Genomic DNA, 17141 nt, shown 5'->3' on the forward strand with positions numbered 1-17141 from the left:
GTTCAATGAGTCTGCATTTTTTGTAGTTGTTATAGTACAGTCTGCATTGCTATAGACTGAGTCACTTTTCATTGGAAGGTTCAACTGATGGAAGCCAAGAATTTCTTCACTGTGTTTTAGCCCTGTTGTGGGTGTTGAAGTGAGTGAGGTTCCTTTTAAGACAAAGAAATGACTATGATTGTCATTACATTTCTGAAAATATACCACATAATTTATTTCATATACTTCCGTCTTCTTTCACCATTAACAGGCTTCATCTTATTTTTTACATCTTGGTACCAGAATTTTTTGTCTTTTCATTTTAATCCAATGCTGATTATGTTTGGGCCAGCCCACAGCTACACTGTTGTATGGCTAACAGCTAGAAGGCCTTGTAACTCAGAAAAGATGAACAAGACAGGAAACAAGTACCCAGCTGGCTCACAAACTGTGAGAAATCACTGGGGGAATCACTGCTTCCCCTGGGATGCTGCTGTGGGACATTATTGTAATAATGGCTGTAGCACTAAGCACTTGCTTCCCACCAGTGGGAACTGCATTCCTCCAGCAGCTTCTGTGCACAGCTGCCCTAGAATCACATGTGGGCTGCACACGGTTCGAGCCACAGGCCAGTCAGTAGAGACCTAGTTTGGGATCAAGTTTTTCAAACCCTGGAGTTTTCCAGGAGGAACAAAGGTGCTACACATGAAGTATAAAACAAGCAATCTTGAGTTTCAGAGGAGTGAGGTGGCATACACAAAAACGACATTTTCTGTGTTTTTTTAAGAAAATAAGTCATATATCTGCACTAAATTTTATATCGATTTATATCAACCCATTCTTTGTTCCTGTTCCTATTTCCAGGAATTTGTCAATGTCTCAATGATTTCTAATAAGAATATAGGATCATGTAATCTCACAGGTCTGTGGGACTCCACAGACTATTCTGTTGCCATTCGGTGTGTCAATAATGAGTCAGCATTTTGGAGTGGATGGAGTGGAGAGAAAAACGGAAGCACAGAAGAAGGTGGTAAGCTGCCCACCTGTGGAAGTTTTCTTCTGTTGTACTTAGAGGCATGAGGATTTAGTAGGGAAAAACTGTGTTACAGTGTTCTATTGAATTTAGAATCCTGTTGCTTAAACAGAACATGTGTATTTTGTTTAAAGATAGAAGAGGAAAACTGAAAGACAACAGCAAGTATTGGAGGAGATTTCAAAAGTGATTCAAACAACATAGGACTAAGGAAGAAAACACTGAAGAGAGGGAAATTTAAGAATGTAGATGAAGATTGAACAATGCAAAGTAAGATAGTAGCAGAAAAATAGTGCAGCATGAGTGTTCAATGGATTAAATTATAAGTAGTGCCCGTGGCTGAGCAGGGGAGGTCTGTCTTCTTTCACGGACCGGGACCAAGAGAGCTCCCCTAGAAGTTCTCCGCGTTTTAACACCCTGTGTTCTCAGAAGCAGTCTACGTCTTCAGTAGCCACACCAGGTGCTAATACTCAAATCTGACTACTGATTAGTTTTGACTACAACTTCCCGAAAAACTCAATTCCTTCTCAGCCTAAGACAGTGGAAAAATCAAAATGCGAATTTTAAAATAAGACTAGAAAATCTCTTCTGGGAGACTCTAGAACTGAACAAATTAAAGCGAGCAGTGGGAAACTTATGGAAAGAAAAAAAGTACCTAATTAGGGAAAAAAAGGCATAGCACTACAGAAGATAATACTTACTTTTAGTAAGTTTCTCTTAGACCCTGTGTTTGAAACCTTATTAAAGGTTTCACCATATTAAAACTATGTTTTTAATATAGCAACAAATTACAAGTGGTTTTTTTTTGTCTTTAAACAGCTCCTTCAGGAAAAGTGGATTTGTGGAGAGTAATTGAGTCTTCACGCTCATCTAGGAATAGATCTGTACATCTTATGTGGAAGGTATATACATTTTTTTGTGAATTGGTAAGCATGTTGATATCCTGTAGCAGATGTTGTATTTCAGTGTTCTAGGACATATAACTGTCAAAGGCATTTGATGTTATCATAAAAAAAAATTTTCACTGAACTAAATTAGAATTGAAAAGGCTTTTGTTTACTGAATGGTAGATGAATGGATTTTTGTAATCTGTGTGGAAAGGGAGCGTTTAATTGTGTTCAAATCACTGGAAAATCTCATTGAAAGTCCTTAAACTGCATTTAAATAATCCGCTGTGTTTAAATTCACTTTAATCTTTAGTAAAGTATTCAAAGGGTCTTTAGATTTCAAATCTCACAATTTGACTTTTGAAATGCATCCAGGAAATTATTGTGGCTGTCTGTCATGAAGATGGGCCTGAAGAAAATACTTTGTTTTTCTAAATGCAGTATAATAGTTCTGTAATTTGATCTTTTATACAGCATATATTTTTGCTTGGGCAGATAACACTGTGAAACACTTACTACTGTTTATTTTTTTAATAGCCATTAAAAAGCTTTCCGCCTTCTGGGAGAATTCTAGGCTACAAAATACGGTATTTTCCAGAAAACAAGGCTGCACAGAAAAGGACAAACAACTCTACTGAACAGAAAATGACCTTACTTTTAAATGAAGAGGCACATATAATATCTGTCACTGCTTATAACTCTGCTGGAGAGTCTCCTGAAGCTATTTTGAGGATTCCATCCGCTGATGAAAAATGTAAGATTTTTTCAATGTCATATTTTTCTCATTAATGAAAAAGTGATTTTCATTATATCTGTTCAAGTTCTGATATAGTGGAAACAAAACTGTGCTAAGGACTTCTGTCATATGTATCTATCTGTGTCTTGTAATATTTTGCCAACATGTATCATATTTCTGTTTTAGACAATTATTGTTGGGGGTTTTATTTTGAGATACAGTTGTTAAGATATGAATACTTTGTGATGTCTTAGTTGTCTAATTGAATTTCTGTTGTATTACTTTCTGAGGGTTTTTTTGGTTGGTTTAGGTTTTTTCCTAATTTTGCACCTCCCAAATAAGTTTATGGAATGCTACCTAATTCTTTTGGATCTCTTTGTTTGCCCAGAGGATTGGTTACCACAGGGCACTATTGCAGAGTATTCAACATCATTCAAAGATATGATAAATAGAAGTCTCTAAGTTGTGTTAGTGGAAGCAGGGAGAGAAGCCTTGTGTTCATTCTCATTTAATATGCATTCCCAGAGTATCCATCCCACCCACTGCCAGCGTTAGGAAGCTGGCCTGATCTAGCACAAGAGTTGCTCTTTGGCTCTTAACGTTTAATTCTGATACTGCTTTGAGCCTTTTGTTGCAGCATTCTGCTGCCAGCCATGATCTGACAGAGAGGTTGTATTTTACACACTTGAATCACTTCTAAGAGGAGTTGTTCACGATGTACGTGCAAGTGTCCCCCTGAAACTGTTCCATCAAATTCCATTTCTAATCAGAAAACTGGATATGTAGATTTAATGTAATCTTGTCCTAGAGGTTGCTGACTACCTCCCTATCCACTTTTGCATCCCACCACAAAGGTTGTTCTGATCTTTTTCATGCTGGGATTTGCTTTTCCCCCACCAGATGCGTCTCTTTTTTTCTCTGCTTCATCAGGTCTTTTTTGCCTCTGCTTTGCCACGCTGGATTTTCACTCAGACTTTCATTGCCTCTATTCTGCAGGCTGATGCAGAGTTCACCTTTGCTTCAGTGTCATTCTTGACCTTGCTGACTTGCTTTCCTATACTGTTCCCTTTGTTATCTCAATCAAAATTACTTATAAGCTACCTGCAAAATTGGTAGTAATTTGCTTTATAAAGTTTTGCACACTGCAAAATTTGGATTCTGAAAGAGAGACTGGTTCTTCAATTCTGTATGTGTTTTTCAAGGTTTTTGAAGACAGAATTGCTGATATTTTCTGTTAAATTTTTAGCCTCTCAGATGATTGAAAAAGTGGTGACCTCTACAACAAATGAAGAAGTGGTGGTGCAATGGATAACCTCTGAAGCAGAAACAACCAAATATGTGGTTGAGTGGTATGAGGAATTGCAGATGGATCCTTTTGGTAGATCATGGCAATATGTATCAAATTCTACAAAGTGGAAAAATAACAAAAGTATGTTTATCAGTTACAGGTGTAACAATGTACAGATGTACTTATAGGTAGTTTGGAAAGAATATGCAAGGAATGAACTCATTTAGCTTTCCTCAGACTATTTTAAAATGTAACAGTATTATTACATGCTTTACAGAAATCTCCACTGCTAATGTAATAGCATTTTTTAGTCTTAAAAATTTTCAGGCAACATGCAAGGTAGTGCTTGCTCTCATATAAAATTAGGCTACAGAATTTATGTTAAAGCAGTTCTGTGACTTGATCTTTTGCTAGTAGGGAGGCCTGTGACTGATGTGACTCTTCTATCAGGGAAATATAGAACTAAAAAAAAAAGATTGAATATGGGAAAAACTCATGCTCGTTCATGTGTTTGAGAGAGAGAACATCATAGTCCTCCACAGGCTGCAGGGGGATGGCCTGCTTCGATCAGGATGACCTGATCTTCACTACAGGTTGCAAAGGAATCTTTACATTCCCTGTTCCAGTATTGGTTCCCACCTATGGGAGACAGTCTTCATTGAACTTCTCTGACATGTGTCCTGCCCACTGGCTGCAGTTACTCACAAACTGCTCCAGTATGACTCCCCTGTGTGGTCACATTCTCCTTCAGGCATCCTCCTGCTCCAATGTGGAGTCCTCCACAGGCTGCAGGCTCTGTTGTGGACTCAGTCACACATTACACTCCCTTCTTCCTTCTTCCCCCACTTTATATAGTTAGCATGATGCCACATGGTCTGGAATATCCCTTTGCTCAGCTGGGGTCACCTGTCCTGGCTGTGTCTCCTCCCAGCCCCCAGTCCCCTCACCACCATGGCAGTAGGAGAAGCAGAAAAGGCTTTCGCTCTGTGTGAGCTCTGCTCAGCAATAACAAAAACATCTCTGTATTGTCATCCCTCTGTTCAGCACAAATCCAAAGCACAACCCCATGCCAGTCACTGGGAAGGAAACTAACTCTGCCCTAGCTAAAACCAGCTGGGGTAATGTATATATAATGGCCATTCCAATAGGTGTAAGGGACTGAAAGAGCAGCGGAAAGCTGATATAATACAGGGATCTGTTGATAGCCATTATTCTTGCTGAGCAAGCTGCTGAGCTAGAGAGGAATGATCTAGGAATCCATTTACACTGGTTTCATTCCAGGGGATGTAAAGCTATAGATATGTCTTCTCAGAGTTGATGGGAGTTGTTGTAAGTAGTGGGTGCACCTGGTTGTTTACTTGGCTCCTGGATTGTTCAGAGTTCAAAACTTCATTTCCAGAAGCTGGAACTACCTCTTGAAACATAAAATTCTACTGGAGAGATCTTACTTGTGACAATTGTACCCTTGAATCAGGCTGGTCAGAAGATCTTCAGTTGGCATGACTAGAACATCATTGTAGAAATAAGAATAATAGAATATTCTGTGTTGTAAGTGGCCCAGAAGAATCACTGAATTCCAACTCCTGGCCCTGCACAGGAGGCCCCAAAAATCACACTGTGTGTCTGAGAGCATTGTCCAAACCCTTCTTGAACTTCACCAGGCTGGTGCTGTGACCACTTCCCTGGGGAGCCTGTTCCAGTGCCCAGCTACCCTCTGGGTGAAGAACCTTTTCCTAATATCCGACCTAAGCCTCCGTGACACAGTTGCCATTTCCTCAGGTCCCGAGGGAGAACTCCCACAGCTTTATAATCTGATGCATGAGACAAAGTTGTCTCCTGCAAAGCAGTAAACATAAAGATATGTGAAATTAAAAATGCTACCTTCAAGTGTAATTTTATACTAGTTATTTGAAAATAGTGACTTCCTCTAAAACCATAGAGGGTTTAGAGATGAATAAGTGGATTCATATAGAGAAGTTGTATGATGCTGAAGTACCCATTCAAACTATTTCTAGTGAAAAATGAGCCAGAAACCATGTGCTCCTGCAAATACTACTATGAAAAAAATGTGTTAAAGCTAGTAATGAACATTGAAATCAATAATTGCATATTGCTCTTGCTAGAGAGTTGAAGCAAATAGTCAGTAAGACAATGTTTAGAATTCCCTTGTCATTTAGTCTATTTTTGTTGTATTAATATCGTGTAGAGATTGTATGTAAATATTCTTTTCTTTTCTTTGTAGAAAACTTTAAACCATTTATATGCTATAACATCTTGGTGTATCCTCTTTATGGAAGTAATGTAGCAGCTCCATCTCACACACAAATTTATGCTGAAGAAAAAGGTAGGTATTTTAAAGTAATCATGGTGTGAAATGCGTGTTGTAGTCTGTTTTTCAGGATGTATTATCTTTGAGTGATTTGGTTCTATTGTTATTTGAAAAAGAGATGAAGGTGGTGGAAAAACTCCCAGGTTTCAGGGTTCCTGATTTCTGTTCTGTTCAGTGACAGAATTTATCTATAAGAAAGTATTCATCTTGTGATACAGGTACATTGCTGCTTGCACCCTCTAATTTTTTGTGAAGTTTACATATTGTGTACAAAGCATTTGGAAAGAGTGTAGCTATGGACATGAAAGAATTTTTTAAACTAGCTATCTCTTCAATGTTTAAAAACTCATTTAGGTATATAATTATACTTCATTTTAATGCTTGATTACATTTTTCAGTCTTTATATATGAGGAAATTCTACTCATAAAATAAAATGGCTGGCTTGAAAAGGCTACTTTTTGTTAGATTTTATAATGTAATAAAATATTTGCAGTCTTGCACATAAAAACTGGTAAGAAGGCATGGCGTTTGTAATTGGATAGAAACTTTGCATGAAGTAGTGTTTTGCAGGGGAAGGGGTAAAGTTTCTTTATTTGTAGAAGTTTATTGTGAATTCAATGATTTATACAATCAACTATAAGAATGTAGTTTACCACTAGTTTTAAGATTCCATGTGAAAATGTTGATTGGTGTGTGTGTCTATGCAAATGTGCATGCAGACGTAGTACAGTGCACCACTAAAGAGCATTAATTACTGGAGGGAGGCAATGGAGTATTTTATGTTTAAGTAATAATTACTAGCACAGTCAGAACTGTGTTTTGAGTGCTTTCCTGTTTATAGGTAGCTGTGACAACACTCAAGGTTGTTAGAGAATGGGAAGGAAGTTTTAAAACTGCAACACAGGGAACTCTTTCTTCAAAAAGTCTCCACAAAGTTATGAGCAATGCATGTGAGATGTTATTGTGTAAGCAGAAAGGCTTTGTTTAGTGTGATGAGGATGCTGGGGGTGCAGGAGATGCCACTTGAATCCCAGCTCAGCCAGAGACCTTCTGCAAAGGCAGTGGCCTTGCACCTGAGTCTCTGCCAGGAGTGCACAAAGGATAATTTTCCTCTTGATCTCTCCCTGATGTTGTAACCATAAAGCCTTTTAATGATCTCTAAGTATTTGAATACAGTAACACCTAAAACTATGTAAATGCCAGAATAGATGAGGGCAAGTTTTATCAGAAGAATTCCTACATTAAAGAGAGTGAGAAAAGTTAAGGACTGTGTCAGAGCATTGTTTACATATTTTCTCATGCATATGTTTCCTCTAATGTTACTGATATGTGTAAAATAACAGAGGCAGATAACACTATTGACTATTTTACTACTTTTGCTATTTCATAATGCTTCTCTGTAGAGCCATCAGAAGGACCTGTGGCTGATACAGTCATTCTGGGGAAAAATGAAGTTACAGTAAAGTGGAATGAGATTTCAAAGGCTAAAAGAAATGGATTTATTACTAACTATACAATATTTTATAAACCTGAACATGGAAAAGAATTGAGTAAGTACACATTAAACAACAATACTTCCAACAGGGTTATGAAATTTTCAATCTCTCTTTCATCTTGATGCACCTTCAAAGTAAATGAAAAAAGTCATGACAGGAGTAAAGGAGCTAATATATATTGGAGAATCATAATTTTTTTTTGTAAAGTTGTATATCATGAGGGTTCAGTGAATTCATAAGTTTCATGAATGTTCTTGGAAGGATATGCCTTCAGCTTCTGGAAAAGTATGGTGAAAATTTACTGCTAAAGTATTTTTACTGTCAATTTAATATTAAAAACAAATTGGAAATAACAGTAAAATAAGCTGCCAAGGAATAGTTTCTGTGGACATAATTTTAGATGAGTTTCTTCAGATGTGTTTGATTTTCTGTGCTTGCCATTGCTTTTCTGGTCTGGAGGCTGATAGCATAAATTTGAAATACTCCTAATCTCTACCTCAAGGATAGTGTCCATACAATCTGGCAGTGTAATGGTGTCTGTTCAAAACTCCTTTGGTTTAAATCTCAGCAGAAGCTTTCATGAAAAGTGTTTGGGTGACCTAAACTTTTCTTCCTATATAGTTTATGAAAAAAGCTGTTGGATCATTCAGTGCTTCAGAATTGTGTTTTTTCCTGCCTTTTTTAGACATCATTGTTATCAGGCACCTAACACAATCTCTTCTGCAATTTTCAGACTTACAAATCTTGTGATGCTTGATTCTTATGGGTATCCAGTTCAGACCAGGCCAATTCCTGGCAATTTTTAAATGGGAAAGAGAAAGCTAATTATTTCTGGGAGATTTAGTCATCTGCACACAGTTTTTCCTATTGTGTTGGTTTCTGAGTAATTTAATGCTGACTGCTTTGTGCAGGGTTATCTGTGAGACATGGAGCCTCATGTTGCAGAGCTGTATTTCTCCATATTACTTGTAATGTAAAGCAGGATGTGTCCCTTTTAGGACTTCAGATTATTTTCTTTAGAAAACTAGTTGTAGATACCAACACAAAGGAGTTAAATGGCAAAACATGCTGTACTGATGTTTTCTGGGGCTTCTCTGATGTTATGTATTCTTTATAATAATAGGACGTGGGGGTGTGTGCCAAGGTGACTTCACTAATGGCCTTCTAGCACTAGAACTTCGCTTTCCCACCCTTGACTTAAGAGAAACTCAGTTTATTTTAACTTGGGACATATTGCAGCATAAGTATTTCCTGAGTGTTTCTTGATAGAATTGACTGAGGAATTGAGTTGCCCTTGACTTTATGCACCAGAAAATGTTTTAGTGACTGTAATTTCTTATGTGAACATTGGTACTGTTACTAGGATTTTTTATGTCCTGCTTAAAAAAATTGTGAAGCACATTACATTAATTTCAATACTGGAGAATGTATTTGAAACAGAGTTCTATTCATAAAGCATTTTGAAACTTGGAAAAAAATTCCTTTTGATATTGACTTTCTTTTCACTTTATTGGTGTGGTATCCCAGTGCTGATAGATTACATTCTTTTGGATGATCAGTGTCTGCATGTAGTAGAAATATAGTTGAATTTCACAAGCTACAGAAATTATTTTAAGTTCTTCATTTCTGAGCCAAGACATTCTTTTGGATGATCAGTGTCTAACTGCATGTAGTAGAAATATAGTTGAATTTCACAAGCTACAGAAATTATTTTAAGTTCTTCATTTCTGAGCCAACTATTTTGGTGTTTTCAATGATAATCTGCAGGAGAACATAGTTCACCTATCTTTAATATTAGCAAAAATATTTGTATTTACTTTTAAAAGTAAATGCATAATGCTTCAGATTTTTGCCTCAAACTTTTAAGTAGGATTGATAAATATTGTTCAGTAATTTAGGTTTTGTCTTTTAAAGGATTGGTAAGGTTGCTTTGTATTTCAAGTTACCTTTAAAATAGTTTGTGATCTGTTATTGTAGAAGTTGCTAAGTAAGTGAACAGTTCCCTGATATAACATTACTTTTGTGTGTTTACATAAATCTTCTCCTAAAAAGATGAAACAGTGAACTCTGATGTTCTACAATACAGACTGAAGTCCTTACAGGCTAATACACAATATACTGTTCAGATCATGGCAAGCAACAAGGCTGGTGGAACCACTGGAGAGCCAAAAACCTTCAAGACTTTAAAATTGGGTAAGTAATAATCCAGGTTACTTATTACTATTTTAAAAAATGGGCTTGGAAGTAAGAAATATATGACATTGCTGTCTAGACAGCATTTGTTAACTATTTGTTTTTTAAGTAGTGTTGAACTAAACAAGGAAGAATTGGCAGCAGTAGTTGAATTTGACTTAATTTCACTGACAATCTCACAGACTAAAAAACCCTCAGAATCAGAAGTCAACCCCAAAAATCTTCATTTCTTTGTCAGTAAAGCAGTGGAATACTTTGGTTGTTTGTGGAAGCAGCAGTGTGTATGCTATGGGGTGGGATGCCTAACAGTTCATTAAAAAGTAGACTTTTCCATCTGAGCAATTTACAATAGCCACACATTGTGTTGCACCTATTCTGGTGTATAAGCTTAACTGGTAAACAAGTGCAGAGGTTGTGGCCAGTGAGTGTGTGGGGAAATACCTTTTCCTGTCTTTTACTATTTGTTTTAGCCAGATTTGACAAGGTACAATGGCAACAGATCAGAAGCTCAGACATTTCCTCATTTCAGCTTCAGGAAGAATGTTCTCACTATATCCCTAAATGCCTCTGGTACTCTGGTACTTGGAAACTGGCTCAGAAATCTGGGCAGTGTTTCAGCCAGAGTAACTGTATTTTTTTTTTTGGTGTGTTTTAAAATCTATCTCCTGCACTCAATTTGCTGTTTATCTTTTTGTAACTGGTAGAAGTGGCATGGACCAGCAGATTTAGGTGAGCGTGAAGTAACAGGTGACCAAGAGGTGGTAGAGCCTTCTTCCTAGGTTGCTTTAAAATGTTTGCATGGTATGATGACCCTAAGCAGCCTCATCTAGGTTTGAAGTTGCATGAAGTGATCTACAGATATCCCCTCCCTCCAATCTAAATTACTGTGTGATTGTGTTAAATAAAGGAAACTTTAAAATGTGATAAATCTGTTCCTGAAACATCCTGAAAAGTCTCATCATGGCATGGTTTTCTGGCTCCGTAACTGTGGCTTGTTGGATTCCAGATGCTCATCTTTTGACTCATCATGGAATGGGTATCCTACAGTATTCTGGGTAGTTTTGGCTAGTTTTGACAGAGCTCTTTAGAATTCTGCTAATTAAGTGACTTGGATGTTCAAAATTTGCTGTCTTAAGGGAATACCTGAGGAAACGACAATGTGGACTAATTAGTGTTTTGGTTTTTATTTCTTTGTTTTTGTCTAAAGATAAAGAAGATATCTTTTTTATTGCTATACCTGTTGAGATAAGCATTTTGTGTCTGATAGGCCTTTGGATAACGTGCGTCTTGAAAAAACACACGTGAGTATATCTCCTACTGTCTAAAACTGAATGCAACCATTTAAAATTAAACTGTAAAATGGGAATTTTTATTTGTTTTATAAATGCCTTTGTTGTGTTCAAAACCAATGTCTAAATAGAAAACAAGAAATTGAACTAACAAATAAGTAAGTGTACAGGTTATATTTTGACTGCAGTTTGTGTGCTGTAGTCCAAAAATAAGTATTAATTTTAGAAAGTTTAGTAAATTGAAACAAAATATATGAGAGAAACAGATTTACATATCACCTACATCAGTTTATGTAAATGCTACACACATGCCATTTGCAGTTCCATGGTCATTTAAGTGAGGGGGAGCAAACTTAAAGTCAGTTTCTGAAAAATTAATAATGTTAGGAAATAAAGTTTCTAGACACTTTTAATATGCTAGGATGGTACTAGGAAGTATTTCACACAGCCCATATTACTTATCTATAACTGTGACTCTTATTAGCTTGTGATGCCTCCCTTGAGCTGCAAAGGAGTAAGGGAAAACCTAGAAATTACATTCAGTGAAAACGTTTGGATGCTTGATCCTTGCAGATCCGTATCTGCACATGATTCATAATCCTTTCATCTGCTGTCATGGATGTCCCCTGACAGGTTTTAAATTTTTTTCTCTGAGCATGGGGATCTGGTAACATTCCAAAGATGAGTGTGAGGGGTTTTTTTAAAGTTTTAAAATATTTTCACAAGAAAAGTGACTGAGTTGTTTGGCTGATGTGAAGGTTAAAAATCTGAACTATTTTGGGGCATTCTAGGCTATTGGAATAAATACTGTTGTCAAGTGAAGAAGCATCAGGTAATAAGTACAACTGAAGCAATAATTTCCATCCCTTTTACATCTTCATCTGTATTGAGTATACTGAATTTTTACAATAGTAAAAACTGTTGTTCTATTTCTGAAGAATACTTTGAGATGCAGTTGAATGTTTATATTCTTGTGTAGATAAAATTGCCATGTGAAAAGTCAATGTAAGGACTGGTTTTCATTCCCTTGCCTCTGTATCCTGTGTCAATGAGTGATTAAATGAGTGAGCATCCTTTATCTCCGGTTAATTTAGGAATTCAGGGTAGCTCTAATGTGCTATAGTGCTAGGGTCACTTTCCTTGAACAAAGGTCACCTGAGGTGGATTTTCACTGAAGAATCACCCAGTGATCACGACAGAATTTGTGTACTGTCTTATTTTGGCATGCTCTTATTTCATATACTATTTAACTGAGTAATATAATATATTATATAATATAAAATAGCTTTTCTGCAATGTCTCTGTAACTCAAGAGATCTTGTTGAGATCTTTTGTAATAAAAATCAGTTTTTGGGAAAACAATTTTATTGAAAAGCATTGTGTTGATATAGAAAACATTTCTTTTCTGAAAGTTTGATATTTTAGCAGTATTTGGAATTTCTGGTGATTTATTAATTTTTAATAATATATTTCTTTTATAATTTGTCTAAAATTCTATTCTCAATTATAGGTTTAAAAAGGTTTGCTGGCCTGATATACCAAATCCTGAAGAAAGCCTTGCAGTGGAATGGCCTCCTGCTTCATCTGTGGTAATAGTTGGAATTTTATACATTAAAGAAGGGAGAGAATGGAGAGAAGATAAATCCTTTTCTGGCAGTCATTTTATTAATCAAAACTCCCCTTTAATTGAGTTTAATTCTTCTTCTTAACTGCTACAAAATACTCTTTGTCGTGTTCTGATATAATAGGAAAGATGCATCTTCATAAAGTATATTAATCTAATTCTTATCGAATATTGGGAAATAATATTTTTAAGTGACAAAGGGGTTGGTGGATATACTTCATTTAATGAAGTAAATTAAATTTACGCAGGCTATTGAGTCTGTTAAATCATGTTTCCACATCTGCATACCTTCTCTCCTCTCCACAAAAAATGTATCGCGACATATAGTAAGATTTGGTATATGGTTGTACTAACAGTTCTGTCTTCTTATTTTTTAAATATTTATTCCTTATTAAAGTTTTGATGTTTATTTGAATGGAGTGGAGTTGACCAGGTCTGCATAGAAGGTGTAATTTGTGGATAATGGGATTTAAACTTTTTTCTCAAAAATGTCTGGTTAGACAAGAAAAGATTACACAATCCAAACCTGATTCTGAGCCTTCACTGAAATTCATTATTTCATTAGGTACAGGAAACCTAATGCGAAAGTGTTTAGCAAATGGACAGAATAACATTGCCTTTTTTAGTACTCATTCACATGTAACTGCATCCCATCTGAAAAGCATGTGAACTCTTTACTGGTGTAAGTCTGAAATTATGGGTTAAACAGAGCTCAAATAGCAATAATTTATTTATTAAAAAATTAACTGATACATTATATATCCCTTTATAACTCTCCAATTTATTTCTTTGTATTGACAGAATAATTCATTTTTGAAGAGAATGTCATCTCAGACTAAAACTGTAGAAGACATAAATGTTTTGGAATATTGTTTTCCTGAAGAAAGTCAGGAAGGATCGCTACTAATAAATTATGAAAACCATGCTTCTGAATGTACTGATATTAATTCAAAAGGCATAACTAACAGAGGTGAAAAGATACTGCATAATGAAGAGAATGAAGCTGCTAAAAGTTTTTCCCCATCCATGCCTTATATAATTACTGATCAATTTACCAGAAGTCAAATGCAATCAGCTTGGATACCAGTGAAGGAAGTCCAGCCCATAGAAGTGGAGGCAAATGATTTGAGTGGATTGCAGCAGAATCCAGTTAAAAGTGAAGAAAATTATGATGAGGAAGTTTTAAAGCTGGAAGATTTCAGTGAAAAAGCACTGTTCAATCCGTATCTTAAAAATTCAGTTAAAACCAGGGAATTTCTTGTTTCTGAGAGCTTGCCAGAGCACAGTACAGAGGAACGCAAGAGCCAGTCAAGTGTTTTACCTCCTTTTCAACCAAATGTTCCGGGACAATCCTACGTAACAGTGGACATGTTCAGGCTGGCCAAAGGTCAGTAGTGTGAGAGAACTCCATTGTAAAATCCTCCCGTGAGTGTCCCTCGGCCCTGCTGTCCACAGGCATTCACAGGTTCTGAGGTGGCTGATCTTGTTCATTTGGATGGAAACAACCTCTTCCTTCAAATAGTTGTGAATTGCACTGTTTGTGTACACGTCAGAGTTCACTTTCAGTATGGATGTTTGACATTTTTGTTGGTTTGGTTTTTTTGTTTTGGTTTGTTTTTTTACCGGACATGCCAGTAGTGAGACAAAAGAAACAGCTTTTGTTATTTCTTAGTTCTCCTGTAACAGCCTGCTAAAACAAACTGATATTTGCTACAGGAGCATCCAGCAGTACAAGCAACTCATCTCTTGCTTCCCACACAACCAGTTCCCAAGGCTCAACTCTGATGGGGAAACATGGGCAGACTTGAACAGAGTCAGAACCCACCAAATCCTTCCTTCCATGGAGCAGAACTACTTTTCTGTTCTTATTTCCCTTGATTGTTTTTCATCTGGTTTTATATATTATGTTCCTCTTGTTTTACAAATATTTTATACATTTCAGGAGTTGTCTTTTTGTATCTTGACTCTTAAATTAATAGTTTGGCTTATAGTTTCTTGTCTTTAATGAGAGTATATTTGCTGTGTTACCTGCATTTTGGAAAATGTGTTGTGCTTACTATGTGGCTTCCTTTCCTTTCTCATGTTTTTTTAATAGTCCTCAGCATTTTGTGCTGTTTTTGTTTCTACTGTTTGTTTCCTAAAAACAAACAGGAGAAATAAAACTTAAAACTGCTTGTTGAAGGATAACTTCTTATATTATTGCTCTGTCCTTCTAATTTATTTCAATTTAAAACTGTGTTTCCCACTTGAGATTTTTATATTTTGAACTGAAAAATAATTCAATTAAATATGTCATATTGTGTTAGAATAAACATTGAGTTAGGAAGCTATTTTTCAGGGAGGTAATGAAAAAACACTAAGTCTGTAAAATCTGGGAAGATATTATCTGGTAATTGATTTAGGATTAGGTATTTCTACATGAAGGATATAACTTTTGTCATTTGTTTTATGATTTTGTTAAGTCATAAATCTAATTATAGTTTCCATTTTACAGATCAGCATTTAAGCAGTAAAACACTCAATCACACTAATTTTTTTAACAAGAAAGACACTGTTATTGTAAAACTCTTAGTGAAGTACTCTGCTAAATAACAGGTTTAAAAAGAAGGAGAGTCAAATTAATTGTGTTAGGGTTGTTCAGTTTGACACATGTGGGGTATATGGCAATTTTAAGACTTTGAGTATTTTTACAGTATTTAGAGGCTTGATGTCATCAGTCCTGTTTACACAAGATTGTAGTTTGCACAACTACGGATTTATTTCAGGGTAAAAAAAGATACAGGAGTTATGGGGATAGAAAAATGAGAGACAAATGTGAATAGGATTAGAAAGCGTTTCCTTTCTGTGCAGGAAGAGGAGTGAAAGAATAGAAAATATATTGTAAGCATGAATGAGGAGGCTGAGCCTTTCCCTGGATACAGTGGCTATTACTTGCATTGTTTTGGTGAAAACAATGTAAAGTTTTGCATTTAGGATCTTTTTCTATAGTTTGGAAGCTGCTTTAACTTAGAACAATGTTCCTCTAGTTGCCAAGAAGGGATGGGAAAACAATTTATGCAAACATTCCTTAGCCTGCAACACTGATTTCCACCTCTCATGTTTGTTGGATCACTTTCTCAACCACAGTGCTCCAAGATGAAATGCATCTATGTTTGCTCTGCTAAGGCCATGCTCACTTAGGTAAGTCATACTCTGAAATTAGGGCAAGGCTTTGGTTAGGTCAGTGCTTTTTTCCTGCTTCTTCAGTTGTTTCTAGACTTCTCACTCACAGCGACATTGTTGTCTCCCCAGGCTCAGAGCTCGATTCCATCACAGCAATTATTTTCCTTAAATCTCAGTGTTTGTTTCAATATCACAATATATAAGAATAAACACATGCAGAGGTATTTTGGGCCTTTCTAGGAATTGTTTAACAGCCATATGAAAGCTGCATACTCTGAGCTGCATGTTTGAGACAGGTAAAAAGTGAAAATAATGCAACCTTTAAGGGATCATTAGAAAGGGGAGATTCTTTCTGGGTGGCTTGACTAGATTATCCTTGTAACAGTTTTTAGGTTCTGGAGTCTATCCTTTTTTATCTCACTTTATTTCCTTCCCTATTGATATTCTGCTTTTCTCTCCTCATTCTTCTGCTTCCCTTCCCCATTATTTTCTCATAAAAAGCAAAATGCTAGAAGTGGGCTCAGTACATTCCAGAAAGTCAGGCTGCCTTTTGCACATGCTTTGGAATGAAAGCTTCTTGTACTTGGTTTATTTTGCATTGAGAGTTGTACTCTTTCTGACCTTTTGCAATGTGTCTTTCAAACTAACACTGTGAACCATTAAAAAATTAAAACTGAGAAAACGTGTAAATTTTTTTTTATTTAGTGATTTATACTTAATGCACCATTTAGACATTTTAGATTTCCAAATTCATATAGAGTAAGTTTCACTTTGGACTGCTGTTTATAGGATCACAAGAGAATGGGCTTTAGTGATAGTATTTTTCTACGGCCACAGTTTGAGTCAGTAACTTCCTTTGAATGTTCAGCAACAAAAGTATTATTCCACTTGGGTTGTTATTCAGGCAAGAAGTTTGCAAGTAAGTTTGTTAATGAAACAGGTACTTGTTAGACAGCACTAACAATTCCTGGGAGACAGTGGTCTGAAAAAATCAAGAGGAGCTCAGCCCAGGTACAGTTTGTCAAGGCTGAGGACTAATGAGCATTTCTCAGCCTAGAGTGTATCTGGAGAGGGAGGGTGGGGTGCACCACCACAATCCAGCCCATGACTAAAATCAGCTTCTC

General features: G+C 36.2%; 1 protein-coding gene across 2 annotated transcripts in view; it reads left to right on the top strand.

Moving 5' to 3' along the window:
* IL31RA (interleukin 31 receptor A) overlaps positions 1–16694 on the top strand; it is a 35130-nt gene extending 18436 nt beyond the window's left edge. Inside the window, exons 7-16 of one of the 2 annotated variants that reach the window (XM_039709968.1) lie at positions 844–1009; positions 1832–1914; positions 2437–2653; positions 3882–4064; positions 6166–6267; positions 7657–7803; positions 9802–9942; positions 11150–11243; positions 12742–12820; positions 13657–16694. In XM_039709968.1, coding sequence (XP_039565902.1) covers positions 844–1009; positions 1832–1914; positions 2437–2653; positions 3882–4064; positions 6166–6267; positions 7657–7803; positions 9802–9942; positions 11150–11243; positions 12742–12820; positions 13657–14250 — 1806 coding nt within the window. In that variant the 3' untranslated portion in view covers positions 14251–16694. The remainder of the gene's footprint in view (positions 1–843; positions 1010–1831; positions 1915–2436; positions 2654–3881; positions 4065–6165; positions 6268–7656; positions 7804–9801; positions 9943–11149; positions 11244–12741; positions 12821–13656) is intronic. The other variant, XM_039709970.1, reaches the window with a different exon arrangement.
* Positions 16695–17141: the final 447 nt, after the last annotated feature.

This window comes from Passer montanus, unplaced genomic scaffold (assembly GCF_014805655.1).
Source record: "Passer montanus isolate IOZ18808 unplaced genomic scaffold, ASM1480565v1 scaffold22, whole genome shotgun sequence".
Lineage (NCBI taxonomy): Eukaryota > Metazoa > Chordata > Aves > Passeriformes > Passeridae > Passer > Passer montanus.